Source organism: Taudactylus pleione, unplaced genomic scaffold (assembly GCF_031769625.1).
Source record: "Taudactylus pleione unplaced genomic scaffold, aTauple2 ptg000053l, whole genome shotgun sequence".
In the NCBI taxonomy this organism is placed as follows: domain Eukaryota; kingdom Metazoa; phylum Chordata; class Amphibia; order Anura; family Myobatrachidae; genus Taudactylus; species Taudactylus pleione.
Window position 1 is genome coordinate 15,786,552 of NW_028284455.1, and position 25,399 is coordinate 15,811,950.

General features: G+C 40.6%; 1 protein-coding gene across 5 annotated transcripts in view; it reads right to left on the reverse strand.

Annotated features, from left to right (window-relative positions):
• The window catches only part of ZNF385D (zinc finger protein 385D), a 339,897-nt gene that overhangs the window by 95,511 nt on the left and 218,987 nt on the right, over positions 1-25,399 (reverse strand). For 3 of the 5 annotated variants that reach the window (XM_088463439.1, XM_088463455.1, XM_088463428.1), the window contains 2 exons: positions 7,742-7,810; positions 2,166-2,328 (listed from right to left, as the gene is read on the reverse strand). In XM_088463439.1, coding sequence (XP_088319565.1) covers positions 2,166-2,328; positions 7,742-7,810 — 232 coding nt within the window. The remainder of the gene's footprint in view (positions 1-2,165; positions 2,329-7,741; positions 7,811-25,399) is intronic. The other 2 variants (XM_088463446.1, XM_088463432.1) reach the window with 1 other exon arrangement.

Below are 25,399 nucleotides of genomic sequence, written 5' to 3' on the forward strand. Positions count from 1 at the left end.
CAGCAAAAACAATTGAGGACACAGCTGTAAATTTGTAAGTAGCACATCAGGTCCATTATTCCCTGAAAAGTTATACAGTACAGGTGAGACTTCAAAAATCAAAGACAATTATTTACATGCATTTACATCTGTTACTAAATAATGTTTTTATATCCAGTTACCAAGATGCTGAACATTTAAAAGGATTAACATATAGCAATTGGCTTCCATTTGCTTACAGGTACCAGTCATAGAAACCTCTTCTAAAATTAGATATATTGTGCTGTACAAATGTATCAATATATAAGATACAGTGTTAGTGGGATTAACTCAACATGTTATGCAGTGCTGTATTCTCTTTAGAAAGTGCTGGACTGAGCCAAAGATCTAAGTTACATTTGTAAATACTAAACACAATATAAATTGCTGATAATAATCTGCTCTTGTCTTAAATATTAAATTTAAGAGAAAAATTAAATATAGGGATCAATGCAGAGGTGAATACAAAATTGCTCCCACATTGCATTCATGAACTAAATGTATATATTTATTCTTATGCAGAGTTGTAGGAATCTCTGCACCAGACTGCCCCTATGTATTAGCCATCATCATTACCTGTGCGCACTTGAACCTGGTGCATCTGAAAGTACTCATTATGCATATATCCCATTACAGCTCACTTACGCAACTTCCCTTGCAAGTGCAAATGTGTTCTGTTTGAGTATGACTCTGTATCTGCCGTAGTTACATATGTTTGTTTCAGGAGACTTGCATTCAACAAGTCCATATTAATTTGCAGCAAAGGATGCCCTTTGTTAAAAGCAATGCAGCCTGCTGGGTATCTGATTGAGAATAACGGGGGGGAGGTGCTGTGAGCCTTGGTTCACTGGGGATGTAGCCAAGCTCCGAGATGGTGGTTTTTACAGACACCTAGCACCACAGCATATGGCAGTTCAACACCTCCCAACCTCCTGCAAATTGGGACAAATGTCCTGATCGTGGGACTATACCACCAAAAGCAGGAGTTGGGAAGAAGGCCCAGCTATGACCTCTACAGATAAGTCAACAGGAATGAATGAGGCACACAAATGACATAGAGGATTAGGACATTCTAAACAACCCATCCAGAATTAATGGCTAAGGACATGATAAATGGCAGCACCAACTGAAATAATAAATCACAAATTGCTATATAACTTAACATCTGACTGTACATACAATATTGTTCAATTGGTTTTTAAACACTCTGGGCATGATGAGTTAGATGCATATTGGATGTATTTTATGCATGTAAAAAAGGCATATTAATACCCATAAACTGAACTTATGCATCTTGGTCTGCGCCAGGAGTATATGTGCCAGGTATGTGTCAAACACAGGTCAGAAATCATATAACATTAGCTGTTGTCCCCATCACTGTCTCTCTATTCCTGCTCTGTCTCTTTCCCATCTCTCTCCTCCCACCCAATCAGCTCCTAACTGCCACTTTACATGCTGTGTTTGAAAAATGGCAGTTAGGAGCTGATTGGTTGGTACTTTATCACTCTTCACTTTATCACTTATCAAGGCTTAGTACATCTACCCCACTGTCTGCATCTGCTTACAATTACATATATATACCCCTGTGGTACGCGGTCTACATTCAAGCGCAACTTCCCTGTTCAGTCAAAAGAGTACGCTAGTGCCAGATATGAGCTAATCTGCATATGGGTGCAGCCTGTTTGTGGGAAGGAAACATTTTCCCATTTTTCTCTACTCAAACTGGCATAAGTGTAACTTTGCATCAGCCCCTCTGTGTTTTATATAGCACAATAGTGTCTTTCATCTTTATAGTTCCATAGAGACATGCAAAACAGCAATTTGAATGCATATTTGAAACCATAACTTTGACACAGAACATGTGCAAATGGATATTTGATAATACAACATTTATGTATAAAGTGAGATAGATTTTATGCATCACTGTATTGTGTTTTGTGCGCTCCTTTGTGATCTAGAGAAAATGATCCCTTGACAGCAAATGTTCTTGGTCTCAAAAGTATATTGAAAATAAGGTGGAAAAAAAAGAAAATCAATACAGCGAGAATGATGATTCTAGTGTGAATCAATGTGACAAGCACATAACCACACAGATAGTTAAACAAGAAAACAAACAAACAATCAAACAAGAAAGATCATCGCTTAACCTGTTTTCTCAGAGCTGCCATTGATGGTATTAGTAGGGATGGAAGTGAAGATAGTCTTTGCGTTGTCCTTGGTAGCAAGAGATTTCTGCTTAATTTTCAGGGCTTCCAGTGCTTTGAGCTTCTTGGCATGTTTAGTGCCTTTGTAGTGGGCCGCAGACTGGCTCTACAAAGGAGAACAAAATGAACCATGCAATCAGGCTCATTTCTAAACTTGCATTTTCTGTATTAATGCAAATACAGACAAACTTTCAATAAAGGGTACCATACAAAATAGTTTTCTCTACAGTACAACATAAACTGCATAGACTTTGATGCAACGCAATTATTTACTGAGTCATGTAATCCACAATGATTATTTACAGAAGCCGTTGACTGTTTTCTGAAATGTTTCAGTAAAAGTAAAATGGAATATACATGCATATATGTATATATATATATATAAAATATATATTATAACTATATACTGTATGTATATTGTAAGTGCATGTGTGAGCCTAGAAAGAGATCAAGTAGGATTCCTAATGCTGTGGTGTAAGTATGTTAAGTCTGTACTTGTTAAATATATTCTTTCTGGGGATCGGTTAAATAGAATAGTAATTTATATGTTTGAAGCCAAGATGAGTGGCTTTTCAGCTGTTATTAAAACTCACAACCATTGAATGCTTATAATTTTGAAGGCCTAATACCAACAATGGATGAAAGTAATTAAGTACAAAGGGTATTATTATTATTATTATTATTATTATTATTATTATTATTATTATTAATAATAATAATAATAATAATAATAATAATTAAATAGGTCTCTTCATTATGAGTTTCCTATTTGCACAGTATTTCTTTTCCACAGTTCAGTTACTGTAGTTCTTCTTTGTATACATTCATGAAAGTTTTAGTTATCTACAGCAATTTTGTACCTCTAAAGACCCATAGTACCATCTCTTCTTCTGGACTATTGTTGTGTCTGTGACTAAAGAGCGGCGCATTGTGCAACATATTAGTGTGAGTGTTTTTTTTATTATTTGTAAATATGCGGAAACATACAACAAATACTGTAATACATATATATATGTGTGTGTGTGCAGAAAATATACTGTATATATATATTTATATATATATATATATATATATATATATATATACAGTGGCGGATCCAGAGGGGGGAAATTCAAATAAGGGAGCCACACCAACAGCTAGTGAACTCACACGGCGATGTTTGGCAGCATCTGGGGTGGCAGTTGCTGTGGCTACTCTATTTGAATTTTGGACTGCAACACCACCTCTGGAGCCACCACTGTATATATAATATATCAGTCACCATAATTAAATTAATGTAATCTAGAGTTTTGTGTTTTGCAGTAGTAATGCTGTCAATAGTCCTGAAAGTATCATTGGCATTCTCAGTACAATAGTATATTATTTTTTTAAATTTCATTATAAATTGAAAGTTGATATAATTAAAAATGTAATTACCTCTAAGCATTGATTAATTGCATTTAGCAGGTACCCATATTGAAAGAACACTGGATGTTAAATTAAATATAGCTAAACTTAGAATATAAATGGCATTCATGCATATTTGATAAACATTAACAGAAACATATACAAACAAACAAAATAGATACAGTTAGACAGATAAAGTAAAAGTAAAAGGATCTATAAAACTAATTTAGTATAAGTCAGAATAAACATACAAATGTGTTTCTTACAAAAACCTCCTAGGACAGTAGTTCCCAAAATGTGCGCCCTGGCACCCTGGGGTGCCTTGGGACACTTGAAGGGGTGCCTCAGGTTGGTGGTTCAGTAAAATAATGTATGGTCAATGTAATGTAAATATGTGGACAAACAGAAGTGCAAACCTGTCCACCACCACATAACTGAACCTAAGGATGACAGGTAAGCACAATTTACTTCACTTTACTACTCTACTTCATTTTTTTCTGAATTTCTCAATAACAAATTTAAACTTAGGGGTGCCGTGAAAACAATACTGATACTGTAGGGCGCCGTGATTCAAATACGTTTGGGAACCACTGTCCTAGAAGCTTCTGCCTGTGGCAGCAATGTTACTGCATGTAAGCAGAGACTGCCCATGTCTTGTCCAGGAGGAAATTGCAATTTCATTTTTAACATCATTACCAATGATAAGGGTAGCATAGGTACAAATAGACAGATATCTGTACTGCATTTTTACATGTATGGTATGATCACTCTAAGTGCCACAGAAAACAGTAATGATGTGCCAAAAATTGACAACAGAATATAGATTTATATTTATCACTATTTATATTTATTAATTTTAAAATTTTACATATAGTGCAAAACATATTTCTGCAGGCAGTGGGGAATTTTTTTTTTTTCAAACATTATGTAAGAATTATATTGTACATTTTTAAAATTCATTATTTCTGCTTTGCTTTCTGCTCCAAAATATGTTTATGTTCCCCATTTTTAGGAGATGTAAATGACAGCTAGCGAATTAGAGCAAAACAGGAACGCACTTGCATAGTAAGCGAGCTCATCATTAATCATGTCCTACATAAACCTTACACTGAGTGAATCTGTATTCATTATTTCCAAACTGTAATCAAAATGTAATCTATCAGTCGTTTGCACAAATTAATGTAAATTGTTTTAAGCAAGCATCAGCAGCAAGTTGATTACCCTTTTCGGCTGTGATGCAAAGTGATAGTTATATTATGCTATGTCCTATTGTCTAAGTGATTGGTGAATTAAGTGACATTCATGCGCACTAATAATTCATCACTTATTCAAATGTGATTTGCATAGAAATCCATAGCATTCTAAAATAGAAGATGAACAAACAAAAAGTTTTCTCTGAAATAGTTTTTATTTTAATATAATAAAATGAATTGGGCTACGGAGAGTATATAGTAGGACTACGGAAAGTAGTAGGATAAAACTTTTTTTTGTGTGTACTGCAAGACATTTGTAGTTAAAGGAAATATCAATGTTTCCTAGGAACAGAGCTACTGCTACTAAATTATATTCGTGTGTCAAAAGCCTATAAACTCTGGAAGCATCAATATAATTTTCTGTGGAAATTTTTTAACACTAACATTTCTGTTATATGCATAGCTACGATATATATTTAGGTTTTATTGTACACAAAAACATTCCTAGGATCCAACAAATTTATTGTAGAACTATTCTGGTTATTGCGTGATCCAAAGTCATTTATTTTTACTCCATAATTCTGGCCATATTTGCATGGTTAATAAAGAATTTCTTTGGCCATATGACATCAGCAGCGTGAAGGTTACACATCATTTGGAAAGGATAAGCTTTGAAAGGGGCTGTACAACAACATGCATTCACCATTCTGGCAGCTGATTTCAGTCCGTTTATAACTGTCTACTGGTTCAGTTGTTTAGCAGCTGTGCAATATTTTGGGGCACTCCAAACACAGCAACAAACACATTAGTTTGACTGAGGCAAATAGTCCACGACTGCCTGGTTTTAGTCTTGCTCATGATATGTTAACATAGACAGAAATAGATAAATATGTAATTTTATTTGTCATTGTAATACTACGAATGGTCTAGATCAGAAGTAAATGATGAAGGCTCTCCAGCTGTTATTGAATTAAGGGATATATTTACTAAAGGCTCGATTTTATTTATCAACATTGATGTGTTTCTGAGGCTAAAACACACATTAACTAACATAATTTTTTATTTGTCTTTAAGTGTTAGAAAATGTGTGATTTAGCCCCAGAAACACAACATCGATTTAGAATTGAATTTAATTTAAAATCTATCAAAATCAATTAAAAACTATCTTTAGTAAATATACCCCTAAGAGTCACAGAATGTACTTCTAGCTAGCCTGGCATGGTGGGACTTGTAATTCCACAACCATCAGTAAATTTGCTGAACACCAGTAAGAAAAAAAAAAAGATCATTAAAAATTTTATATTGTATAGATAGTACAAGTAAGTCCATTTTTGGAGTAGTAAATATGCACATTTGATAACTGTGCATGCGTACCAAAATTGGCCCTTACATCTGAATACATGATGCGTCAAATTTTAAATGAGGCTCAGTATGCCATGTTACTATTATTTTTTTTCTGTTTACCCTGTACGGTGCTGGCCTTAAAAATAAAATAGAATAATAATAATAATAATAATAATAATAATAATAATAAAGACCTGTTCAGGGTGGAGAAACCATTTATATCAATATCTTAACCCATACAAACTTTAAATTGCATATTTTATCATGTTTACTACATTTAAATACTACTTAAATATTGTCATTGAAAATCATTAGACAACAGTACATTTTAAAAAAATTATAAATTGTAAATTTGTAAAGAAGATTGGCAACCATCAAAGTCTTAGGATGTCTAAACATGGACTAAGATCATCCTGTCTTTGACTTCAAATGCAGAACAAAAAAAAGAGGCAGTGACAAGGAATACATAAATCACTAGTGCAATAAGGATTCCATTTTACATTCATTCCACACAAACATTGTTCACTACATAAAGATGTTATGAGTCCTACAAATCTCCTTGTTTTCTTTTAAATCACATCAATCATAGATGTGGTGAAGCAAACATATAAGGGGGTAAATCACTGGCAGTGAGAATGATGGCTGCCAGCAACACATATTTTTTTTATTTTTCAGTAAATTTATTAAAAGTTGACTGTAGCAGTTGAGTTGCTAAATATTGTATTATTTAGCTCTTTAACTGCTGCTTTTTAAATAATATATTGTTTAGCTAATTACCTTTATTTTCTTATCTTGACAACACAACTGTACTTTATATGGAATCGGTATGAAATCCCCCCTCTAAGTGCCTAACCCTAAGTCCCCCCTGGGGGTACCTAACCCTAACCCTCCCTCCCCCTAGCCTAATCCTAACCCTCCCGGGTGGGTGCCTAACCCTAAGTCCCCCCCGGGAGCCCTAAACCTAACCCTCCCCCCCCCCCGCGGTTGTCCGCTCGCGGCGCCCGGCATCACTACGATCGTGATGCTGGGCGCCGGTCTCCCGGCGTTGGGGAAATGCAGGCGACTACATCTAGACACCCGGCATTTCACCCTTGCCGGGATAAGACAGTCGGGAAGCCGGCTGCCGGTATTTAGGCAGTCGGCTTCCCGATTGCTTCCCCTTTATATGATACTTAACCATTGTAGTTTTCTAATGTATTCAATTAATTTGTCCTATTTGGTATTTGGAACATTGACAAACATTGTTTTTATTTTTGCCACCGAAAGGACATATAGTTAAAATGGCCTTCAACCTACAACATCTAGCTGGCATTTCTTGTACAGTGTATCCTATCATCTTCTTTAACCTTCTACACATTTAATTGAACATTTGTTGGGTCACTATAGATCTTCAAACCTAAATCTAGTTACATATATGTCAAGTTACAGAGTCAGTTTGTACTATATATTTCAAGACCACATTATGCCAGGCGTTGATGGATGCTGAAGTCTTCTGATGGATCCAATTACCAAGTAATTTCCCCAATCCCTGACAAGTAAGGTCCACTGCAAAGAGAATTCAATTTTATTTTAATGTGTCTTGATTGATGGATATACCTGCTTGGATGGGCAATGCAATTTGATGCCATGTTTTCCAGGAAAGAGCACCTGTCCAAATGGATGAATCTGTTTGACAAAATTAAAATACTTAAAAATCAAAATAAAACATTTGCAGAAAGAACAATATCTAAAATGTTATTGAAGCTAAGAAAACATTGCATTTATAATATTTTCAAACTTTTTTAGTTGTAATTTTAATTAATTTATTTTATATTAGTAAAAAAAATAATATATAGTAATGCATCCCTTCCCTCACTGCTATTACAAGACATTACCCTCCCTCACCTGTGTAGTAACACATTTCCCTCCCTCGCCCATGTTGTAAAACTTTCGACATTCCACCCCCTCATCTTTGTAGAAATACAAATCAGCCTTCACACTTGTAGTAACACATTACCCTCACTCACACCTGTAGTAACGCATTCCCCTCCCTTGTCCGTGTTGTAAGACATTCATTCCCTTCCCTCACCCCATAGTAACCTATTTGACATACCCCTCCCTCTCACCTGTGTAGTAGAAAAAAACCTTTCCTCACCTGTGTAGTAACACATTCCCCTCCCATGCCTGTGAAGTAACACATTCCCCACCTTCATCTGTGTAGTAATACATACCCCTCCTTCTCCTCTATAGTAACTCATTCCCCTCTCACTGCTGTTGTAACACATTTTCCTCTCTCACCTCTATAGTAACACATTTCCATCCCTCGCTAGTCAAATAGGGGAGCCACAACAACTGCCAGTGATATTTGGCAGCACTTGGAATGACAGTTGGTGTTTGAATATTTAACGCTGCTGCAGCTACGATGAGTCAGTCAGGCAGGACATTGCACATGAGGAGGAAACATTTTAGCTCTTTTCACCCCCTTAGGAGTTGAATTTTGTATAATTCCTTCTTAGTGAGTACCCACCACTCTCTAATTTTCATGTTTCTAGGTCCAGGGGTCTGGGCTGGGCATTGATGAGTCAGTCTGACAGGACCTTTGATTTTATATCTAGATACTGTATGAAGTTTCCTCTACTTAAATCCATAGGTAGTGATACATTTTGCGGATCTTGCGATTTTTAGCAGTGCGCATGTTCCGTGGCCGAGTATACACAATTATTGCCAACTGTGGGCATCAGTTGCATCTCCACTGGTTGAATAGGTGGAACTGACTGGCACCAGGGCATTCACTTACAGGCTAAGGGGTAAATTTACTAAAGGCTGATTTTAATCTACTAAAAACTGATCTAAATTGATCAATATTGATGTGTTTCAGGGGCTAAAGCGCACATTTACTAACAATTAAAATCTATATAAAAAAATTCAGTTAGTAAATTTATGATTTAGCCCCTGAAACACAACATCAATGTTGATCAATTTAGATAGATTTTTAGTCAATTAAAGTCAACCTTTAGTAAGCTTACCTCTACATCTTCTGAGGGCATGTCATGGACATGTGAGTCGTGAGCGTTTGCACAGATCTATCTTATGTCAGATCTCTTGAACTGAGCATACAGTTGTTGCAAATCAGTGATGACGGCTACTTAAGCAAGCGAATAGATGGGGGAGGTGTAACTGCATAGATGCACATTTATTTCCGAGCACGCAATGCGGCCATACTTGTGTGCAACTCTGAATCAACCTTATAGTGTTTTTGGGTGGTTTGGAATATATCACTTTATGGACTGTTTATTTACAAATATAAAACTAGTATTACAATATTATACTAGGTACCTGACTGATTGGAAATGAATGGGAATTGATTTCTTATTATATGCAACAACCTATGCAAAAAATACCTTCTATCTAAAAACTTTTAGCATTTCTTGAGGAATGATAATGCAATGTGAGGAAGGAAATGGTAATTATTGTAAGAAACTATTTTAGTAACAGTTGTCATAGAAACAAAAATACATGAATTATGCAATCAGCCAGAAAGTTGATTTACAGTTTCAATCCAACTCTTCACTTTTGAAATGATTTTTAAGGTGATGTTGTGTGCCTAATATGAGAAGGTATTTCTTTGCCTGTGAAATTACAAAATTCTAGTGATTAAAAAAAACCTTGCCAGTTAGTTTTGAGCCAATCCAACTGGAAGTTAGTCAATTAGGTAATGTTTCACTATTAATATAATTAAAGATCTAGAAAGCTAAATTTATGTTGACTTATTTTAAACACATTCACCACCATTAAGAAGTCAAGGAGAATAAATATATACAGTAAATATTTGTTACAATATGTATTATAATGAAATGTATTACTTCTTTCAATGAAAATAAAGAATTACAAATCTCACTATTTTAGAAGTATGATGCAGTGATTTGTTTTTATCGTAAAGCGGTACTACCACCTTGTAAGAGAGCAGATACTTATATCTCTCTCACCTCATTTATCAAGATCAAGTAGGAGAACTACCATGGGTGCAATAAATGCCGCCACTATGGGATCCTGACATGAGGAGGCCTGTCAGTGCCGGATCCCTCCCACATCTGCAGCACATAAAATCCTTAAAATATAATTTTTATTAAATATTGTGGTCCATAGTTATTTTTTTATTACCAGCAAGTTTATTTCGATTATTATTATTATTATTATTATTATTATTATTATTTTTGTTGTTATTATTATCTATTATTTATAAAGGTGCAGCAAAGTGTCCGCAGCACTGCACATGGGGTAAGCATATAATTTTTGCAATATAATAGTATACAAGCATGAGCACAATGCCCAATAGATTACCGTAGCATAGTACATAGGATAAATAAAACTATATCACAGACTTGTTAGGAAAACTAACAAGGGAAATTGTAGAACAAATAGTTAAAGATTGAAGGTGCATGCAGAAGGGAATCACAGGAGGTGAGTCAATTCAGAAGTCAATTAACCTGTACCTAAGGTATAGGTGATTAGACAGTGTCTGAGTTGCTGAAGCGGATTAAGAGATAAGGGAGCAGAGTACTATTGATACTGGGGACCTGATTCTGAGTCGGCCGGACTTACAATGTCTGGCACAGTTGAGTGATTGTTTTCTATTGTGCATACGTCTAAGTTGTACTATGCATGTGTCCAGAGTACAGCTGCTGTTACAATTAAGAAGCACAGCCTCAGAAACATCTTGAAAAAGTATTAGGCAATCCTGAACAGTGACTGAGAGGTGACAGGGAGGTGGCTGATTGGACGCAAAGGGATGGTCCATCTTATGGGCATGTTATGGGAATGCCGCAGTCGAGCAGGAAGTCCACTACTGACATCAGTAGTGATGTCAGTAGGGCCTCCCACAAATGCCAGACATTCCTAAGGGAACGCCTGCGTTTGTGCAGCCACCCACCCTACCAGCTTACAAAACGGGGCGAGCTGTCACTCACCATCGACAGCTGCCCGTCTTGAAAAGAGCCCCGTAGTGACTGAGCTTCGGTCGCTGGACGGGGCTCACGCATGTGCACGCCGGACGCGACGAGAATGCGCAGTGTGGAAACATCGAGCCGAATGCGAGCGCTGTGCGCTCGCGAGCGGCTCTGAATCAGGCCCTAAGTGTCATACTATATGATAAATAAGTTGTTTTGCTGACTATAGTGATAAAGCCAACTGTTTATTTAATATCATTTTAGAAAACTAACCAAATGGTGTTCTTGTACTGTCTGCATGTCTGCATAGCATAACTTAATAGGGTTCTCCACCTAAAATAATATTTCAAATTTTTGAATGGGTGTAAGGTAATGCTCTTATAAATGATATATTTCTAGTCTGTATGTAGTGATTTGGTATGCATCTGTGTTTATTGCCTAAGCATGCATACTAAACTCCAAACTGTTCTTGTGGCTAAGTGTGCATGCTATCCTCAAAACAGTTATTTGTTAGTTGCAACATTGCAGCATCCTCCTCCTCTGTACAATGATGCAATTCAATGCAAACGGCAGGGCCACCATGACGAGATTACCCATGAAATCAGTAATTGAGCTCCCAGACCTCCCACTTCCCTGGAGAAATTGGGGTATCCGGGAGACTCGTCTGCTCTCTTGGGAGAATAATCTGGACACTCCGGAAAAGGGCAAACCCACGAATAACCCGGGTTGAAAGTGCAGTGAAAATAGACCAACCCGGGAATAACCCAGGTCGAAAGTGCAGTGTGAAAGTGTTTGTCCCCCTCGGACCCGGGTTCAATATCCCTGGTCGGCAGTGGTGTAAGTTCATCCTAGACGCCCGGAAGCAAGTTATAATTTGGTGTCCCCCCGTCACAACCGCTGACACTGTAATGTAGCAATTCGCATGCAGACAGGCTATAGATAGACGAAGGCAGCAGCTGATCATCTGATTTGGAGCCGTCCACTAGTGTATGGTGGTTTCTCAGGTGCTGGGAAAGGGTGCCATGTATTGGGCAGCCGTGACGGTACACTCTGGGTACATAGTTACAGCCCTAAGTGGGGTGAATATGTTGTGGACAACGGAGGAGGTGCCCCTTCAGAGCTGGAGCCCGGCGTCAGGCGCCTCCATTGTCTCCCATAGTTCTGCCCCTGCTGGTCGGACCTAAGTGTCATGCAATTATATCTAATTTTATCTTGAACATTCTATTATCCACCAGCTTTGAAAAGTGAGTGTGTGCTTTAAGAGAGGACCATATAAAAACAAAATATTATTAGTTTAGCAATTTTTTTACTTATACACTCATTAAGATATATGTGACAGCTGTAGAAGAAAATACCTTACATTACTAACACTCGCTTTGAAGTGGCATGCTGCATGTTTGCTTGCTTGTAATAATTAGAACCTACTGTCAGATTATTATATATGGGAAGATTTAGTAAGCCATGCAAGCAGTTTGATTCATGCTTTCTGTAGAGCTAAACATAGAAAAAGCACAAAGAGAAATGCACAGACAGTAAATCTGTCTATTACAGATCTGAGAAATACACGTAACACTGGCTTTTCTGGTTCACCAAATCCATGTATCAGGAAAATGAGAAGTGTTGTGAGCTAGGAAAATATTAATATGGGATTACTGTCATTTTGGTTCTGGGCCAAGAGTTTGTTTCCAGTGGTCAGTTAATATATCTTTTGAAAACGTATTCTTTTGTACAGTTATGACAAAGCACTGAGTTTTAAAAGCTACATTCATAATCATTTTTACTAAGCAGGCATAAATAGAGTGAGGTTGTAAGAAAATCCCACATTTTATTTACCTTTTCAGGATGTGACTTATCCTTTCCATTACTTCTTGTGTCATTTCTTACAATGATATAACTTTGTGACAGTATTTGTATATTTCTAAGGCCAGATATAGGTGATAGGGGTTATGCATTATACATACATAAAGTACTATAACACCAATGGTACATTCAATCATCTGGATTGGATTTTACATAGAGTTGTTTACTGTAATGTTCCATTAGTACAGATTAGTCACATTTTCAAAGCTGTTCTTTGGAATATTCTGATTTGGCTGCAGAATGTCACACATTTTTCTACCAGAATTTGACCTTAACCCCAGAATTTATACCAGAAATGTGCTTGTCCCACTTACTCTCACCACTACAGGGAACAAAGGGGGTGATTCAGAGGTGGACACAAATCGGTTCAGCCAATCTGAGACGGTATGCAAAAGCAGGACCCGTCTTTTGTAATGAGATCCTTACCGCTGACTTCTCAGGTCCGCTGTATGAGTGTGTACATGCAGCATCGGATGAACATTGGGACCATCAGTTGGACCATCGGTCCTCTGAGTAACCTTATGGTTGCTCAGTAAGTCCGCCATAACTAAGCTGCAGAGGCCAGTGAATCTTCATCGGAGGAAGACACAGTCGCTGGCATCAGCACCCCCCTAAAACGACAGCGATATGCCTGCATTTTAAATGTCACTTCCCGTCACTGGGCCTGATTCAGACCTGGTCGCGAGCGCTGAGCGCTCGCAACCAGGTCGATGGTGGCCCAGAGCGCATGCGCACGACGGAGCCGGCTCCGTCGTGCGCATGCGCGAGACCCGGATGGCGATGGGCACTCCGTCGCTCAGGGTCTCGCACCAAAGGGGGCGTGCTGTCGATGTTGAGTGACAGCATGCCCCCTTTGGTGGGCGGGTCGGGGGGGGTGGCTACCCAGACGGAGGCATTCCCATGGGAACGGTGATCAAAATTTGTTTAATACAACACCTCAGCGCATCAAAAGTAAAGCTGCCAACAGTGGAGACACTAGGGTACCTTAAACCCCTAAACAAAAATAAGTGACAATAGTAATAACATGTGTGACCACCGTGTGGCGCTAAACTAAGCCAATCAATATGAAAAATTAATAGGCTACTTTCCTATCCTGTTCTCTCTTGGGACGATGTACCAGGGAGTTCCCAATATGTAAAAAGAGATATAAGCACAATAGTGTAATATTGAAAAGATCAGGTGAATTTATTAAAACACACAAACATATAAATCAATCTGAAAAAGGCTAAATAAAGCCAAACAAATGCCTATTGGGCATGGTATAATAATGTCTTTAAAAAGAGGGGCCCATAAGCCCTGCGTACCAGATCCAAGATGTATAACTGCGTTGTGGGTGCAATGCTGACCGTCCGGACCAAGTCAAGCAGTGACTAACCAACGATAACTGGTACTAGGGGTCCAGGGTGCTTCTCCTCAGTAAATTGACTCTGCCGTACTTAAAGCGTTTCGAGCCCTGGCTCTTCTTCAGACCAGTTTAACGTTGGTTAGTCACTGCTTGACTTGGTCCGGACGGTCAGCATTGCACCCACAATGCAGTTATACATCTTGGATCTGGTACGCAGGGCTTATGGGCCCCTCTTTTTAAAGACATTATTATACCGTGCCCAATAGGCATTTGTTTGGCTTTATTTAGCCTTTTTAAGATTGATTTATATGTTTGTGTGTTTTAATAAATTCACCTGATCTTTTCAATATTACACTATTGTGCTTATCTCTCTTTTTACATATTGGGAACTCCCTGGTACATCGTCCCAAGAGAGAACAGGATAGGAAAGTAGCCTATTCATTTTTCATATTGATTGGCTTAGTTTAGCGCCACACGGTGGTCACACATGTTATTACTATTCCCATGGGAACGCCTACCATTTAGGGGCGGCCCCACTGACATCACAAGTGATGTCATATTGAGAGCTTTCGGCTCTGTTTGTCTTGACCATCGTGACCATCAGGAGGCCGCTCCATAATAAAAAAAAGACGCCCTGATTCAGAGCAAGCGCTCTTTCAGTGTCCGGCTCTGAATCAGGGCCACTGTCTTCAAATGGTTGCAGTCTGTCAATCAAACTGCATCTGAAACCACACTGTGACCGGCGTCGCAAGACCATCGCGGCTATCCCAATTTTTCAGGTAGTCCCCCGGACCCCAGAAAGTGTGGGTGGAACTCCCTCATCCCACCTAACTTCCTAGTAAAGGGGCAGAATGGGGAAATAATACCATTATGTGTGGGTCCTTAGGGAGGGGGCAGAGCTAATATGATGCATTTCTCGAAGAATGGTGTCATTTTAGTCCCACCCCTCCCTGCGGACCCACGTTTTGCTTACTTTGCTGTGACAGGGGCAGGCCCTAATGACATGAAGAGCCTGGCCCCACCCTTGGACTAGTCATCTGCATCTCCTCTCTAGGGTTCTCCCGCAAGTATGTTATATATGTGTCATTTTGCTGGGACTATTATTTTGTGCTGTATACAGATGAGAAGAATAATTTGTTTCCTATGTTCAATTGTTACAATTCTGCAATCCCCAAAACAGATGGAAACAAAAGCAGAAAATTCATTACCAGACATCATTAAAAAATACAGCACTGCTATTTTCAAGCATTTTATCTTTAGAGTTACCTAGAATCCTTCTGCTAACCTCTAGCTATACACCTTGAAGAATAAGTAGACAACATTTGTTTTACAAATAGTCAAGGTGGAATTGCTAACCCTCATGAAAATGATGAGCATGTCCTTGGAATCCTATATACTGTCACAATGTCATATCATCACAATTGATCGCATTTTGTTGAAGGATTGACTGGTGTCTTGGCCTCCTGCTAAAGTAAATGATGTAGTGCTAAAGTAAATGATGTAGTGCTAAAGTAAATGATGTAGTACTTGTTGCTTTTCTTACTAAGTGTCAACTTTGATAGTCTCCTACCTAGCAGCTAGGATGAAGGTAGCCCTCTTTATATTTACTTCCGTATATTGCACATGTTGATCAACTGAGTGGACAAAGCCATCATATAGATAAAGGATATAGGTAGAATGTCAGTCACTCTACAGCACCACTTCTCTGAAGCTCACACATGAAAAGGTGTCCATCCAGGTTCCAGGGTACAATGTGCAACCCAACTTGAAAGAGAAGTGTCCCTCTTCTTTAATCAATAGGTTACTCCATTGATTTGCTTGTTGCTGTTTACAGTAATTGCTCCTTCTACACTAAGCCACTTACTATTCATACCTATAATACATCAGTGTTTATCCTTCACTTTACCATTAGTTGCATCTAATTATAAAATGATCCTTACAACAAAAAGGATTTAGAACAAGGACAAAATTCAATTATAAAGTGGAATTTCACATCTTGGCAATAACCAGGTTGCTCTGCAGGAATGGGGAATTGATCCTGAGTCAGCCGCAAGTGGGAAAGTGGAAGGATCTTGCTGATTTCAGGATAATGCGCATGTGCAAATGAAAGATATCAGCAAGTCTGCATGCGCCAGATCAAACTTACACTAATTGATGGAGTTCAGTGCACTACTGTGACCAGATTGATCTGTCTGTTGACGGACTACACTTTCGTGAAATGGGCTTTACTGGGTGAGAAGGGGGCTGCAACCATGCTAACAAAAGGACAATTCCGTTTTGTGCTGTGGGTGGTAATCCAATTTCCATGCATGATTGTAACGTTTGGATGGAGATATGACATTTGTTTCTGTTGGATAGTAATGATGATGGTTGCGATTGCAGACAGATAATGGTGGGTGGGATAGGCATCCACTTCTACTATCGGAAAGTAAGTAGAATTGTAAGGGCATATGGAAAAGGAATCACACATACATCCAACTCAGAATTAGAAGGGGGGTATGCACTAATGTAGCTGTAAATCGCAGCATTAAAATAAAATTTTATAGTATTTGTACACTACGTACAAATGTAGGCAGCACTTTCCTGCATGTTAACAAAAACTCAAGTTTTATTCAGGTGCACAATTGCCTACTTTACCTGAATTTACTCAAAACCGTAACTCAGTGATACGGAAGAGGTGGCCCTAATGCCGAATTTAGCCCACAGAGCCTTTACTGTACATGCAGCCTCCATCTTTTTCATGCATCACTGGTAGATTTGTTTGTTATAACCTGTAACTATTCTAAAAATGTAATGATAGCTACGTATAATGTTTATTAGAGATCTTTTTTAAATACATGTACTGATTTGTCTAGCCAAATGCAGGGGCCATGGGGCAGCGACGGGTTCTGTGCTCTGTGCAATGGCACCACTTGCACATCCCTTGATACAGCGCCTGATTCAGCAGCGATCGCAACTGCGATTATGCACGCAGTCTCACTGAGAAGATATGCTAATATCTGCAATCACTATGCTAACATAAGGATGCCCAACTTACCTTACACACATTTGTAATACTTAGCAAGACTGCAAAACCATCAGTAACATCGAGTACAATCGCAGCCTCACACACACTTGCACAAGGTCTGACCTTACTCAGCATTTGCTAATGCTGTAGTCACTGATCGCAGAGGAGTGTTCGCACACTGCGATGCATACGCATGCGAAGAATACAACACTCGGCCGTTTGCGTGTATAATCGCAGTTGCGATCGCTGCTGAATCAGGCCCATAATTAGTAGCTCAGGCTACAATTGCCATTTCTCAGCCAAAGGGTAATTTGTGGTCCTACACACTTTCTATTGGACTTTGTATGAAGCTCTGGGCAGGATACATTTAGTAGCAGAAGCCAGTGGCTTCTCACATAGAGTGGGACGTACTGAACATTACCGCAATATGTACCAAGAATATTGCAAAGGTCAGCTCTCCCGATAAGAGCTGTCCTTTGCGATAACTCTAGACAAAGGGACTTCCGAGTTTAACACCCAGAAGTCCCTCTGGCATCCATCTGTGCATGCGCAGAAGGCCACGGGCCGCGCAGGGTGATGGGAGTGAGCCGATCAGATCCCTCCCAGCCTGGAGCGTCCTGATAAGAAGCCCATATGGCCTGTACACACGGGAAGATAAGACAACGATCAGATATCATTGTCTGATTATCCTGCATGTGCTGGATGGTCGATATCAAACATCCAACAACATGCACCAACCCCCAAACGACGTAACGACCCGCGATCATCGATCGCGGGTCCCATTAGTAAACAGGCTAAACTGGTTGATATCACCAGGTTGGCCTGCATGCATGGGCGATGGTCGATATCGATATCAACCATCCGTGCCTGCGCATCGACCATCGTTTGGTCATTAGAGGGGGTTAAAAAAAGGACAATTTAAATGATCAAACAATAAACGATATCGTTATCGTTTAAATTGTCCTTTTTATCTGACCGTGTGTATGCACCAATATGCTTCTATTGGGTAATGCCACCTGAAGGTGGCATTACCCATCGGGACGAAGCACAGGAATGCATCGAATTCCGGTACTTAGTACATTTGGGGAATGCAGTAAAACCAATGAAAACTGCATTTTCAGAGGTTTTACAGGATTTTCCCCCTTAGTACATCCCGGCCACTATGTCATGGAAGGCTGATTCTGCTTACAGCATATGGGGATGCGAGCAGAATCAGCCTACCATAACTGGCTGAAAAATGCACAGCATGAGATGTTGATAGTAGCTTGCATCTAATTGAATCTGGCCCGAATGTTATTAGTATCTACAGTTTAGGTAAACTTTTTTACAAATACTGAGCACAAGTTCTGTGAATAAATAAAATCTGGACCAGGGATTGTGTTACTACAGTTTATAGACAGTGTTGTTACAAGTTCCCAAGGTCATAGCATGGCTATGGTATGCAATTGGAGACACTGGGCCTGATTCGGCTTTGGGAATAGAGGGCCTGATTCAGAGCCGGACGCTCTGACAGAGCGCTCGCTCTGAATCAGGGCCGTCCTTCTTGATTTTTAGAGTGGCCTCCTGGCCACTTGTATAGCTGTGGGTGACCACCCACAGCTATAGCGAGCAGCCAGGAAGATGATCACGATGGTCATGACCATCGCGACCATCGAGCTTGCGACGAGACCCTTGTGGTAGGGTCTCGTTGCCGCAAGCCCTAGAGTGCTTTCGGCTCAAACAGAGCCGAAAGCACTCCCAATGACATCACTTGTGATGTCAATGGGGCCGGCGCCAGACGTAGGCGTTCCCATGGGAATGCCTCCATCTGGGCAGCCACGCCCCCGGCACGCCCACCAAAGGGGGCGTGCTGTCACTCAACATCGACAGCACGCCCCCTTTGGTACGAGACCTGGAGCGACGGTTTGCCCGTCGCTATCCGGGTCTCGCGCATGCGCACGACGGAGCCGGCTCCGTCGTGCGCATGCGCACTGGGCCACCATCGACCCGCTTGCGAGCGCTCAGCGCTTCGCGAGCGGGTCTGAATCAGGCCCAGAGTGAGAAACAGCAAGTAACTGATCATCTTGGCAAAACCATGCTGCACTGCAAGTGGGGAAGATGTAAAATGTGCAGAGAGATTTAGATTTGGGAGGGGTGTGTCCAAACTGACATCTAAATTGAAGTGTAAAAATAAAGCTGTGCAGTATTTGTGGGCTGCATGTAAAAGCAGCCAATATTTACCCTGAATGCAGTAAAATGTATGTATTTGCACCCCTTGCATTTCAACATGGTTTGTCCTGGTTCACAGTTACGTGCTCTTTCTCACTCTGGGCCTGATTCAGTGCTGGACGCTCTGACAGAGCACTCACTCTGAATCAGGGCTGGCCTTCAGGTTTTTTTGAACGGCCTCCTGGCCGCTCGCATAGCTGTGTGTGACCACTCACAGCTATAGCGAGCGCTCATGATGATGGTCGCGATGGTCAAGACCATCGCGACCATCGGGCTTACGACAAGACCCTTGTGGTAGGGTCTCGTTGCCGCAAGCCCCAGAGAGATTTCGGCTCAAACAGAGCCGAAATCTCTCCCACTGATATCACTCGTGATGTCAGTGGGGCTGCCCTCAAACGGAGGTGTTCACATGGGAACGCCTCCGTTTGGGCAGCCACTCCCCCGGCCCGCCCACCAAAGGGGGCATGCTGTCACTCAACATCGATAGCATGCCCCCTTTGTTATGAGACCCAGTGCAACGGATTGCCCGTCGCTATCCGGGTCTCACGCATGCGCACGACGGAGCCGGCTTCGTCATGCGCTCTGGGCCACCATCGACCCAGTTGCGAGCGCTCAGCGCTTGTGACCGGGTCTGAATCAGGCCCTCTATTCCCAAAGCTGAATCAGGCCCAATGTCAGCCACTGTTACTAGTCCTTTCCACTCAGCCCATCCTTTAGCAACCCTAAGGCTCCAACTGTCACTTCCTAACTGCCATTTTATTAAAATGGCCCCATTCTCTACACACTTCCAAAATGTCCTTACTGTATGTTTGTGACATCCCATTGGATGTGGAATTTCACAATAACAGCAAATCAAATACATTAAAATCATTTATTTTCATATAAATATTTTTTTTTGAAGGATTACACATAGTATATAGCAGATGTGTGAATGTCTACTCTTAACCCTAACATAAGTTACTAAGGGCTCTATTCATTGTTAATTATCGGGGTCCGAACAGGCCCCGATAATAAACATTCCTACACTCTGGGAGCACCGGAGCAACTCATCATTGTTCCGGCACGGAGACAGCTGATCCGAAAATCAGATGTCTCCATGAGCTTTTTCACTGCTCCTGTTGGAGCAGTGAGCCAAGTGCGCATACGTGACCTACAAGAGCCCCAATGTCTGAGGAAAGGAGCCAGACAGGGGCGGAGGGATCTTCGCAACCTGGGACTACTTCACATAGGGAAGGAGCAGGATGAACGGCGAGTACGGGAGTTTTCACCAACAGAAGATGGCGAATGCTCCCGCAGCAAGCTCTGAAAATATTATATATTCTCGGAGCTTGATGACTTCTGTCCTCATACTAGAGTATGGGGACAGCAGGCCATTCCGCAAGAGGAAGGTTAGCAGAAGATATCTGTGATATCTATGATATCTCCTGCTTTACCTTCTTGATGAATGGCCCGGGCGCTCAATTTCTACAATTGCATGTGAAAATGTCAATATTCACCTGCTTTTGTAGAAATTAAGTGATGATGAATAGACCCCTAATTCATCATAAATGAAATACAATATCTAAAAAGCCATCTTGCAATTAATGTGCATTTCCTGACAGTCTACAAAATATCTTCTCTATATGGCTACATAGTAAATATATTTTTTTTAAATAACTGTGCTACGATTTTAAAAGCCAGACTGTAAACCACTTACTGTGGAAGCCAAATGCAAAAAATAACTATTACATAATGCAGCCTTGGCTGTATCACACGCTGACATATGTATCCAATACTCACCCACTCAATAAAGCTTTTGTTTGAATTAAAATGTGTTAATGAGTTAACATTATTAAACATGCTATAAAATGTTAGGATGTCATTGCTATACTGTAAAAATACAAAAATAAAGCACTGTCAGTAACATATATATAATTGTATTTGACAAAACAAGCATTTTTTGCAATGACCACATTTTCAAGAGTCACATTCACTACATCTAGGACGTGTAGTAAATATGATTTACTAAAAGAGAGATAACATAGGTTGATTGTTGATTGAGAGGTCAGGGATGACATTACTGTTGGGTGATTACCCTGCCGCACTAAATATTTTTTATAACTGTATAGCAGGCATTGCAGCTACCACTACTATAACTAATAACAATGGGCCTTATTCAGAGATATTTATGCAGATCGAGTGATTGTTTGCCATTGCGCATGCGAGAAAGCCGCATTGTACACACACAGCGATCACAATGCGATAATGCTCATACAGAGGAACCACTCACAAAGTGAGTAGCAGTCAGTCAGCGTTTGGGGGTGGTAACGGGGGGGTTGGAAAAACAAAGGTGTGTTTGACTGTTTAAACGCTGTTTTCATGGGCGTGCATAAATGATCCATTGTGATCTCCTTCACAGTATGAGAGCTCTCTGTGTGTCATGAGACCTGCAGTGTTTGCGGCTGGTCAGACTTGACTTACATGTTGCATGAGTGCCCGATGTGCGCCGATGTTACCGATGTTTATGCTGTTCTACATCGTCTGACGGCAATGAGAAGGCAGCAGTGGGTGTCCCTATGGTTGGATAAGCTTTGGAAGGCATTAGCATATTTTAGCAATTGTGATCCTTGAGAGAATGCAGTTTCAGTTGCATTAGCGTGAATCTCGGAATCAGCCCAATGATAAAAACAACAGTACCTATAATAATACTAGTACATATTAAAATTATTAGTTGCTATTAATGTTATTGTTATTTTGTACAGATTGTGAACTTGGCTTGGGACTTAATTCAGAGTTGTGCACGAATGCTTCTGCAGATGTGATCCCATACACAGCTGCTGTGTGACAATATGCAAGTGTCAGAGACACAGAGGATTGCATTGGGACGCCCACTTTGGCTTTTCAAATCCAAGACTCTGTGCACAAAGATGCAGATTCGTTCACAGGGCCTGATTCAGAGTCGGACGCTATTTGCGGTCGTTCATTCTGAAAAAAGGAGTGGCTATTCAAATGAACCATTCGCTCTTTGCGGTCTGTTCACGCCTCTATGTCTTAACGAGCAAACAAAACTTGCGGTCGTTTTTTTGGAAACTACGCCCCCTGGCCACTCGCATCCTACGTCATGTCCGCTATTTATTAGATTAATCAAGTACATCGACCAGCGTATGAACTGCTCGCTATTCTTGTGGTTGGTTTTTCCTACCGCAATCATGCGAGCAGTTCTGACTATAAAATAACCCAGTGACGTGGTCAATGACGCTGCTGTACTAATTATGCACACCCATAAAACGCCCGTTTTGACCTTTAAGCACGCCTGTGTTCTGATCTCCACTCCCTGTTTTCAAGCACCTTCCCCTGTTACCACCCACATACGCCTCCTCCTGTCACTCAAAATAGCAGGCATTCGCTATTTTGCGAGCACATGAATTTCGACCGCACTGACTGGTTCGCGCATGCGTATTATGATCCGTACGCATGCGCAGTTGGGCAAACATCGCTCGGAACGAACGAGCGGCCGCTTACAATCGGCTCTGAATCAGGCCCACAGATCAGTCGATTATCGGCCTTATGAGTAACTCTGTGGTTGAGCAGAAAGGCTGCAATGCACCTGCGTTTTCTTACTGCCACTCCCTGTTACCTGCTGCCTGTCACTCACACTGCTAACAGAAAAAAAAAGTTGCTGCGAGCGTTTACGGTAATGCACGCGTGGTGCGACTTAGATGCATATGCAGCTTCCCAATAATCACTCAACTCTGTACATATTGGCTTAGCATACATCTCTGAGTCAGGCCCTTAGTTACTTATAGTAGCTCATCTCTAAATGGCACATAGGCAATTACAGAAACAATGTTATCATACAAATGGCCCTGAACTAAATACATAAAAATATAGACAGACAGACTTATAGATAGATAGATAGATAGATAGATAGATAGATAGATAGATAGATATACAGTTCTACTATTGCTTTCTGGGTTGCTCAGCTTCCTCTACACTTCACTGTATATAACCTGCACCTGCTTAACCTCTGTCAAACAACTGCCACATTATCATTCTCTATGAAACAGTCAATGATTTCTCCCTCACCAAACAAACATCTTTGATCCGGCACTTAGCCTAATTACTACCCTGTCTCTCTTCTCATTTTTCCTTCAAAAAATATTTGAATGACTTGTCATAACCACCCCATCACCTGCTGTCACCTCCTAATTCAAACCCTATAATCGTACTTCACTCTAAATGGAGATGGCTCTGATAAAGATGTTCCGTGACGTGATGGGACTAGGATAGGGGAAATGCAGCACTACTACGATTTTCATCATTTATTATAAAATCCCAGACATATATCTCTGTGCTGTATAACCGAACTGAGACTGCATCAAGAAACAATCTAATAAGAATAGTAAAATGGGTCCAATTCATTAAAGCAATGTACAATATGTAATGTGTAATTGTGCATAAAGGCAGACTTTTTTTCCTATGAGCTTAGGGCCTGATTTAGACCCGGTCGCAAGGCTGTGTTCACACGCAGCCATCAGCAGTCAAAGTATGCAAATCCCAAGTTCGCTTGCAAGACATTAGCACGCCCACTATGTTTTGCCGTGTGATCGCATTTTGAAATTAGATGCCCACCAGCCTGACACAAGCCTGACACAAGATGCCCACTTTCCCTTAGTAACATACATCATCTCCAGGAAGTGTATTAAACATTCGGTAACATAAGCTGACATCGAACCCATACGCAGCATACGCATCGAACCCATACGCAGCACTTGTGGTTGACCATACCCTACCGCAAGCACTGCGTGTTTAATTCAGCCATGTGACATGTATGCTGTATGTGGACGATACGTCTTAATTATGCACGCCCCTGAAATGGCATTCAGATGCACAGACACGCCTGTGTTCGCACCACCACACCCCTGTTACCATCGACCATCCCGTCACCACCCACAAACCCCACGTCCTGTCACTCATGCTTGCAGAGCGTCTGTGTACTAGCTGTGAACGCTTCCACATCGCAGTGGCTGGTTCGCACCCTTAGATCAATTAATATATAACACATAGGGCCTGATTCAGAAGTGGCCAGTAATACTGCCACGACTTAGTCTTACTGCTAATGCTACAGTGGATGGAATTCGTACAGAGATACTCACCAGCTGTGGAGCTAATGCGATGCTTTGCATAAAAGGTAGCACTATCGATTGCGCCATTGTATATTGCACCAGTTCTATTCAGATGATGTCTGTCTCAACATAGCCACTGGAATCAGTGCAACTGCATAAAAAGTTGCAGTAGCTTACCGCGATGTGCCCAAGACTGGTCTGGTCAACCCCTCCCATGTTACCACCACGAAATGTCCACTGAAATTCAACCTCTCTGATTCTCAGGGGTCTATTTACTAAGCAGTGCTAGGAGACAGAGTGAAATGTGATAAGAAAGTGATAAGCTGCCAGCCAATCAGCTCCCAACTGTCATTTTTCAAACACAGCCTGTGAGATGACAGTTGGGAGCTGATTGACTGGCACCTTATCACTTTCTTATCACTTTTCATTCTGTCTCCTAACACTGCTTAGTAAATAGACCCCTCAATTTGTTCGGCATCTCCTGCGGAAACCATCAGGACGCATGCGCTGTGCATCTCGGATACATGCTCAGACAAAAAACATTGGCCGCTTGCTTTCAACACTGCCACTACCTCTAAATCAGGCCTATAATTACAACATGAGGTCCTAGCAAACCCATTATGGTTGTCAATAGCCAAATAAAAAATAAATGTCTAGAATATAGTAAGATTCAAAACTATTTAATTTTAGTCACCAACAATAGTTCTCTCTAATTCTGTCACTGTCATGGAAGGGTGTAATATACTGTATACCATACAAAGCATCTAGAGGTCACATTCTGGAGGCCATCAGATGGGTTACATT